The sequence below is a fragment of the Acanthisitta chloris genome, unplaced genomic scaffold (assembly GCF_000695815.1).
Source record: "Acanthisitta chloris isolate BGI_N310 unplaced genomic scaffold, ASM69581v1 scaffold40399, whole genome shotgun sequence".
NCBI lineage: Eukaryota > Metazoa > Chordata > Aves > Passeriformes > Acanthisittidae > Acanthisitta > Acanthisitta chloris.
In genome coordinates this window covers 25621-33436 of record NW_008693869.1, presented here as the reverse complement: position 1 = coordinate 33436, position 7816 = coordinate 25621, and the positions used below count along the sequence as shown (strand labels likewise).

The 7816-nt window shown below is 48.3% G+C and overlaps 1 protein-coding gene across 1 annotated transcript in view; it reads right to left on the bottom strand.

Moving 5' to 3' along the window:
- Window positions 1–641: 641 nt before the first annotated feature.
- The window catches only part of IL21R (interleukin 21 receptor), a 12450-nt gene continuing 5275 nt past the window's right edge, over window positions 642–7816 (bottom strand). The window contains exons 4-8 of the mRNA XM_009083194.1: window positions 7554–7705; window positions 6975–7152; window positions 5564–5657; window positions 4667–4748; window positions 642–1616 (exon numbers count right to left, since the gene is read on the bottom strand). Of these exons, the coding sequence (XP_009081442.1) occupies window positions 717–1616; window positions 4667–4748; window positions 5564–5657; window positions 6975–7152; window positions 7554–7705 (1406 nt within the window). The 3' untranslated portion in view covers window positions 642–716. The remainder of the gene's footprint in view (window positions 1617–4666; window positions 4749–5563; window positions 5658–6974; window positions 7153–7553; window positions 7706–7816) is intronic.

The following is a 7816-nucleotide window of genomic DNA, read 5'->3' as shown; positions in this document are numbered from 1 at the left end:
TGGAAAGTGCTGGGAGAGAAGCTGATTCAGTAAAGACTTAGTAGCGAGAATTGTCTGGAATTACATGTTTTGAAGCCTTTGCATTTGCAGACTCCCCCTGGAAACACAGTCTTTCTGAAACCTGAATTGTGCTTGGTCTCTTGGAGACACTCAAGAATTGGTTTTGATTATACCCCGTGGACAGGGCTGGGACCCTCTGTAATTAACAAACTGCTCCAGCTGGGTTTAAAGAGCCAAAGACAGTAGCAGGAAAATTGACATTGCCTGTGTTGTTTGGAAAGGGTAGGGGAACTTTAATGTAGCAAACATGCTCACCATGAGTTATGCCTCTAAGAGTCCATGTACAGCAAACTCTCAAGTCATGTGAGAATACCAGGAGAAATAATATAAAGCTCTGTACTCTTTATAAGGTTACTGAAAAAAATTTGCACATCTACATAAGCCAAGGAATGATTTTCAAGGTACAGTTGCTTTTTTCAGACATTATAAGGGGGTTGACCTTGGATTCTAAGAAACACCAACCCAAAACCCAGAAACAATCAATCACAACAAGTTTGAGACCTTAAGAGGATAAGTGGCAATAAAAATATAGTTTTTGGTCGTACGCAGTAGAGCTCACACGAAGTAAACTTTGCTTCTCCTCTGAATTTTGCTAACACTTTGCTCCTGTCACAGTACGAGAAAGGCCCCACACTCTGCCAGGCAACACCAAGTCCTTAGTTTGTCTGTGTGCCACTAACAGGGCTGTCAGGGCCACAGGAGACCCACTGCTTGACATAGCTCCGTGGAAAGTCCTCCTGCTCCTGCTCAAGAGGGATGGGCCCAGAGTTGGTCTGACTGTTTTGCTCAAATTCACAGTCAACTGGACTTCCACAGTCTGAGTCCACAAAGCCACTGTCAATAGTGTCCAAATCCACGCAGATCACAGGGTAACTGTCACCAGGCCTTGTGTTGTGAGCATAGAAGTCATAGGAGCCTTCACTGTAGGAAACACTTTCACCGTCAGGAGAAGGTAGAGAACCTGGATTTTCCAAATCCCACTGATTAGGCTGCAAGCAAAGGGCTTCTAGGATGTTCCCCACCCTTCCTTCCAAAGCCCTTCCTACTTGCTGATGGGCTAGGAGACTTGTACTCCTCAGGTGGTCTGTGGACACAGAGCCTGAAGCAAGTATTTTGTCCTGTGTGGTCAGGTCAGCCAGATGCAAGCCACTGGGTATCTTTCTGTCTTCCTCATCAATGTTAACCTTGGGGTAACCAGGTTCTCCAGCACTATCATCTTCCTCTTTGGTGTGCTCGTGGCTGCAGCTGCACTGGCAGTTACAAGGTGTAAATTCATCAGCCACAGTCACTGTATCAATGGACAAGTGCCCATAAGACTGGTCCTCGGTCCCACCACTGCTGTTCACACTAGACCACAGGGACTGGCTATCCTGACCTGGGGCAGTCAGGCAAGACACACAGGGCTTGCAAGGCAGAATTTTTCTCAGCTCATGCAGCTCTTCCTGTGAGGTGCTGTTGGGAGGATTCATGCTGTAAACTTCTAGGACTTCTGGAAGGACTATTCCCCAGTCAAAGAAATCGAAGGCCATTTTCATATGGGAAGCACCAACCCACTTCTGTAGAAAGACATACAGGGAGAGAGAGGTTAATATCACAAGGTTTGAGGTTCCACAGAAATGACCTAAGTTCTTAAATTTTCAGAGGCAAAGTCAAACTCTAAAACTGACTCCTCCAGTGTAGCAGGCTAGGAGATGTTACTACCAGACACAGGCAGCTGCAGGAGAACTGACTGAAGTAATCAAAAATCATTAGCTCTGAGAAGTTTTCATGGCTTTGCAGTTTTCTCTATGCTGTAAAGAATGCCACTGCCCATAGTGGCATTCTTTCATGCATCAGCCTGAGGTCCCAAGCCAAGCCACCAAGTCTCCCCTTCCCTCTGGTCCTGAATGCTGCTTCTCTTGGGAAGGATGGTCAGCTTCTCCCTGTGTGCTGCACCTGCACCCAGCACACACACAGCCTTGGCCTCTCACTCCCCTTGCCTCAGTTTCCTGGGGAGGGGGTCAGGGCAAGGTTTCTCCCATGCAACAGCCTTTTCTTTCACAGTAACAAGAAGGAAACAGAAGTAGGCAGGGGATGGGGACCACAGAGCTGTAGCCACCACCTGCAACACTTACTCAGATGATTAGGGAGTGCCACGCAATGAATCTTGCCCTTCTGTATCATTGTTAGTATCACACTCTGCCCTGCACCAGGCATTCTCTCTACATCACGAGCCCCTTGCATTCAGGCACATCTGGCAGTAAAGCACTTCTGGATTTCTATGATTTAAGACCAAAGTAAAAGTTTCTGTTCTTATTGAAGAAGTCACTGAATCAGACACTCAGATCACAGCAAACTTCAGGCATGTGCCACTAATGAATGTCAGGAAATCCTGCTAGAGGATTCTGCAGTGCTGAGTATGGGCACAGCACAGACTCATGACTTGGTTCTGCTCCCTGTCTTCCACTTACTTAACAGCTGAGCTGTGTCAAGGCTCTTCTAAGTGCACCACTTTCTGCTGTGTATAAAAGAGGTAAGAACACTGTGCTTCATAAACACTGGGAAGGTTTCTGGCAGAGTGCTGCATGAGAGCTGAGTGTTGCCACAGCTGCCAGACTGCCTTAATCCTATTGGCCTCCAGTCCCAAACTGCTCTCAGCATAACTATACATGAGCAAAGTATTTGAGAAAAGAATGGCTTGACACAGTTTATTGCCCTCTGACAGAGGGCTTGGAAAAAAAAATCTTTGTTACAGCAGGAAGCACCAAGTCTATTTGAATTCATTTTTAACCTAAGCTACAAAGGACTTATTATTAAAGCTGTGATATACAGAAAGGCATTTAAGGTGCAACAGGTTATTTGAAGAAACAGCAGAAAATCTTTTTCTTAGAATTGAGTAGGCAGAATTTCCTATTCCCTCTTGACAGTTCTTTGCAAATTCCCACTCAATATGAATCTAAGGATTCATGTACAAACATGAATAAACAGCATTTCTCTGCTTTCCCTTGTACATCTTAAGTTTTTCTCTAACATTTTCACTGCTTCCTACCCAACCCAGGACTGCTCTCTGCAGTAATTTGTAACATTATTCACAGATATAACCTAACAAAACCCACATTTCTTTGATGCAAGCAGGATGCAGTTGAATAAGACCTACATCAATCAGGTTTTTGTCAGCCAAAAATGACAAGTCTGTTCACTTCTTAGTGATGTCACCACATCCTTGGTTGGCATCCCTGTCTGTACATCTTGTGCTGTGGCTGTGTAGGCAACTGCTGCTTTAACCTGCACATTTACTAGGAAACAACTCAACTTTAGCAACTGAGGCTCATTCCCTTCCCAGCAGCACTGAACAGCCTAACTAGAAACTAGCAAGAATGTAATGTGCCCAGAACAGAGAACCCCACGGATGCACCTGAGAGGAGCATGGCTCTTGGTGTGCAGGCTGTGTGCATTGCCACTGTGAGCACTAGCCCATGACTCTCAGGAATTCCCAGACTTGGTCCACCTGGTCCTCCTCCTGAGAGCAACCAGTGCCACCTGCCTCACCAGAAGATGCAAGTAACCCTCTGGTGGAGATATAGGAAGCCACAACAGGTCTGAGAGAGGAAGGCAGGAAGGAAGGGAGACAGTCACTGCAGGCCTCAGCTTGAGTATCACCCCTCCCAGGCTACGGGCCTAACCTCCTTACACACATCAGCCATGCAGCAGTGGGAAAGTACATGGAGATCATTAGGGCCCAGCTGGTGTCCCTCTCCCAGAGGGTGTAAGAAAAAGCAGAAACAAAAAGCAGATGCTGAAGTGTCTCTGATCAGTTCTGCTGTAATAACAGGAACTTGTTCAGAAAGAGGCAGCGATGTCTGCACTCATATGTCAGCACTTTTACAGCCTGATAACAGCATTGTGAGCTGCTCTTCAGCTTAATAAAATCATTATGTATGGATGCTCAATGTGCTTTTTACTTTTGTATCCCAAGAACTTCAGCAAACTCTGCAGCCTTTGCAAACCATTTTGTCACATGAGCAGGTTTGGCTGATGTTAAATGAGAAGAGAATTTGGGAGGACTAGGCAAAGGTACTCAAAGACACTTCCATCATAGGGAGGCAGCTGCACTGTACTATCACATAGCAGTTATTTGCCCCCAAAGCTCTGGCCATCTTTCCAGGATGATATGCATAACTATTGCCTGTATGAGTGACTCTTCAGAGCAAACTACAAGGCTTAAGGTTGAGTTTGTGTCACTGCAGAGGTTGGAGTGGGAGATCTGGCTCTACAATCGAGTCTGTGCCATGGCCTTTATGGCAGCATAGGACTAGAGCTTTGGAAAGATCCCAGTTACTGTCCTGGTATCCCTTTCTGCACTCCTGTCAGGGTCCCAGGCTTCACAAATCACATGAACTCAGCTCACACAGACAGCACCTACAGAGAATAAGGGGCACAGATGTGACAAAGATCTTCATGGTGCAGAAGGGACACTGGAGAGCTCTGGTCCTTATATCTGGAGCTGTTTGGCATTCCTTGAAATAGATTTCCCCTCCACTGCCCTAGTGAGAATCCCTTGCCCAGGATAGCATGATGGCTTTTTAGTTTATCATGTGCTCCACTCACTCGTGCAGCCCATTAATACCTTGAAATCTCCGTTATGTGCCAGGTAAAGAGGTCTGAAAAAGGGAGCAGGGTCTGGGATGCAAACCATCTTCTTCCACAAGCTAGAAGAGAAAAGAGAAAGGCTTTGGGGTTAAGCACACATTACAGAGGCAAAGTAAGGCATCTCCAGATCCATTTCAAGCAACTGAGATCACCTGTCTGGCCTCAGGAGTTAGCAAGTGGCTGAGGATCCAAGGATGTCCTGTGCTGCCAGAGCCATCTATTGGCCTTTCCTGTGAGCCTCACAGGAGGGGAGGCCTCTGCACTTGCACACACATATTCATGCTAAGGAAAAAGGTTCCAATTTTTTCCTTCCTGGAAAAGCACCAAGTGCTGGAAATGCATTTTCCCCTTGGGCTGGGCTGGTTTGTGGCCTGCAGGCCAGAACTCTGCCCTGTGCCATTGTTCTGTGGACCTGGGCTGTGCCAGCCCTGTTGCTGCCAGCTCAGCCCTCCTCTGTGTTAGCACCCCATCCCTCTGCAAGGGCTTGGGACCCTCCAAAAGGGAGAGAGGCTCCAGCCAGTGTTGAGGGACCTGCATCAGCTTTGAAAAGGAGCAGCTCACCCCTGGCTACTGCTCCATCTGGCAAATGCAGAGCACCAGCAAGGCCAGGGGAACAGCTCGGGAGGGTGGGCAGCCCCTGCTCCATCCCCAGGTACCACAGCTTTGTCCCAGTCAGCTGAATGGCAGCAGAGCCCCAGGAGAGAGCAGGTCACTCCTGGCAGTACACCAGCTAGAGCCCATACTTGGCTGGCCCTCACGGCCCATGGCTGTCCATGCATAGGGATACAAGATGTGAAGAAGGCTGAATGTGAACACCCCATCTTTATCAGGACAGAAAAAGAACAGTTTCTCCCACTTCCTGAAGTGTTCTTACCTCTGCTGTTTGGCCAGGAAGGTTGTGATTGAGGCCATGATTGCCACAACACCAAACAGCAGCAGCCATGCCATGCCTGCTGTCTGTGTCACTGCTGGAGAAAGAGATGGGGTTATTCAGGCTCACCTTGCATTTCTACCCTTGTGAACGGGCAGGAGGATAGTGAGGATTAAAAGGGTTTTTGCAATGGAAAGGGTTGTCAAGCACTGAAGGGGCTGCCCAGGGAGGTGGTGGAGTCACCATCCCTGGAGCTGTTCAGAAAATGAATGGACATGGCAGTCAGTGCTATGGTCTAGTTGACAAGGTTGTGATTGGTCAAAGGTTGGACCTGACAATCTTGGAGGTCTTTTCCAACCTAAAGGATTCTATGATTTTATGAGACACCCTCGATTTCTCCCCCAGACTCTCTCATAAGGACACTGGGACTGTCACCTGGGCCCTGACACTCCAGACACGAGGTCTGAAGGAGGACGCTCAGAGAAGACTGCATCAATGAAAGGAGCATCAGCTGCCCTATGGCCTGGTTGCACCACAGATGGACAGCCAATGCACTTGGAGTAGGACAGCTCCCTGCCACGAAGACCTCTGGTGTTTCTAACTCCTGCTTTATGGACACCTCCCTGGATGATCCATGAAGAGAAAAGAGAGTGCAGCTGGTCAGAGACACGTGAAGAAAGATGTTGACTAGATGAGTGCTTGGTGGCTACTCTCCACTCGTGATGGAAAGGAGGATTTTTGAGATCCACAGCTCAGATATCCCTTAGCAAATGAAGCCTGGCCCTGCTGCCACAACACCATGTAAACCCTGTAACACTTCAGTTTGAGCTGCAGATGTGGAGAGCAGGGAGGCTTAGCACATGCTGCTGACACTGACCACACTCATCTTGGCCTGCTCTACAGGAGCAAAGACTCCCTATTTTCATAGCCTGTTCCACCAGGACAGGCATCAGTGTACTTCTGTGAACTCCCTGTAGAGTGGTGGCTACCAAATGAGACACCCATGCCCAAACATCAGAGTCCAGACACAGAACTCAGGCTTGAGGGCAGGATCCCCCTCCCTGAGAGCTGAAGGCCACACTAAGCTCCAGTAGGGGAGGTCTGCCCCATTTCTGAAAGTACAAGCAGGGCCCTGGACATTTGAGACTGAAACAGAAGCTAAAGGCTGCACTCCTGCTGTGACACTCCAGCCTAGAGCCAACCCCACCAAACCCTCTGCTGTGGGCTTTGCCACACAGTGAGAACATTAATACTGACAGCCCAGGCCTGGGGCTCATGTGCTCAGTAAGAAAGCTAACCATGCTTGTCTTTACTAGACTGTTTAGAATTTGTTCTAATTAATTAGATGAGAGTTCTGGAAGCATTCTCTGACACTGGACTAACTGGAAGGGCAAGGAGAGCTGGCAGCGTGTACCGGCAGGGCTGGTTTTCAGTGCCAGTGGAGGACTCCATTCACTCCAAAACCCATGGTAGCCACTGTCCTCCCGGGGCTTGGCTCTCACTTGGAACTCATACTCAGTGTTGGCCTGGAGCTCCCACGGCAGGATCACGAGCGTCCGTTTGTCTTCATGAACAGCTTTAGTCTTCTGGCTCTGTGAACAATTAAACACCAGACACTCAGGGCTGGAGTGACTGCTCCCACTTTACCCTCACTGCTGCACAGTGAGGGATCCCTGCAAAGTAACCTCCTCTGTTTTCGTGTTGTTTCTGCAAGGCCATTCTCTGGCTGGTCAGCAGCAGCCCTGAAAGCCTTCCATGCAGGACAGCATGAGAATCAAATGAATTATCAGCCTTCCTCACAGGATCTAGTACTTCCCACACAGTTTCTGCTCTCAATTCATTTTTGGATTTGCCTGTTTTCAGTCCAGGCAAGTAGAGACAGCTTTTCTAAACCATGAAAACTCTGCTTCCACACCAGTGCTGCTGTCCTGGTTGTGCTAGTCTCCTCTTGGCTGGTACATCCTACTTGATGGTAAAGTGACATCTCACTTACCTCCCAGGTCTCACTTCTTCTCTTGTAACGCAGCTGGTATTCCAGGTCCCCATCCAAAAAGTAGAAGGGAAAGATCTGGTAGATGGTTTCCCAGGAAATATTATAAGTGCCTGAGCACAAAGCGGTCAGGTTGAATGGAGGCTGTGGTTTGACTGGAAGACAGGATGGTGTGACCCTTCATAACATTACTACAGACAAGAGATGGCCCAGCATGGTATCAGCAATGCAGTGCAAGTGGGGAGCACAACTGCCCTGGCAGGGTG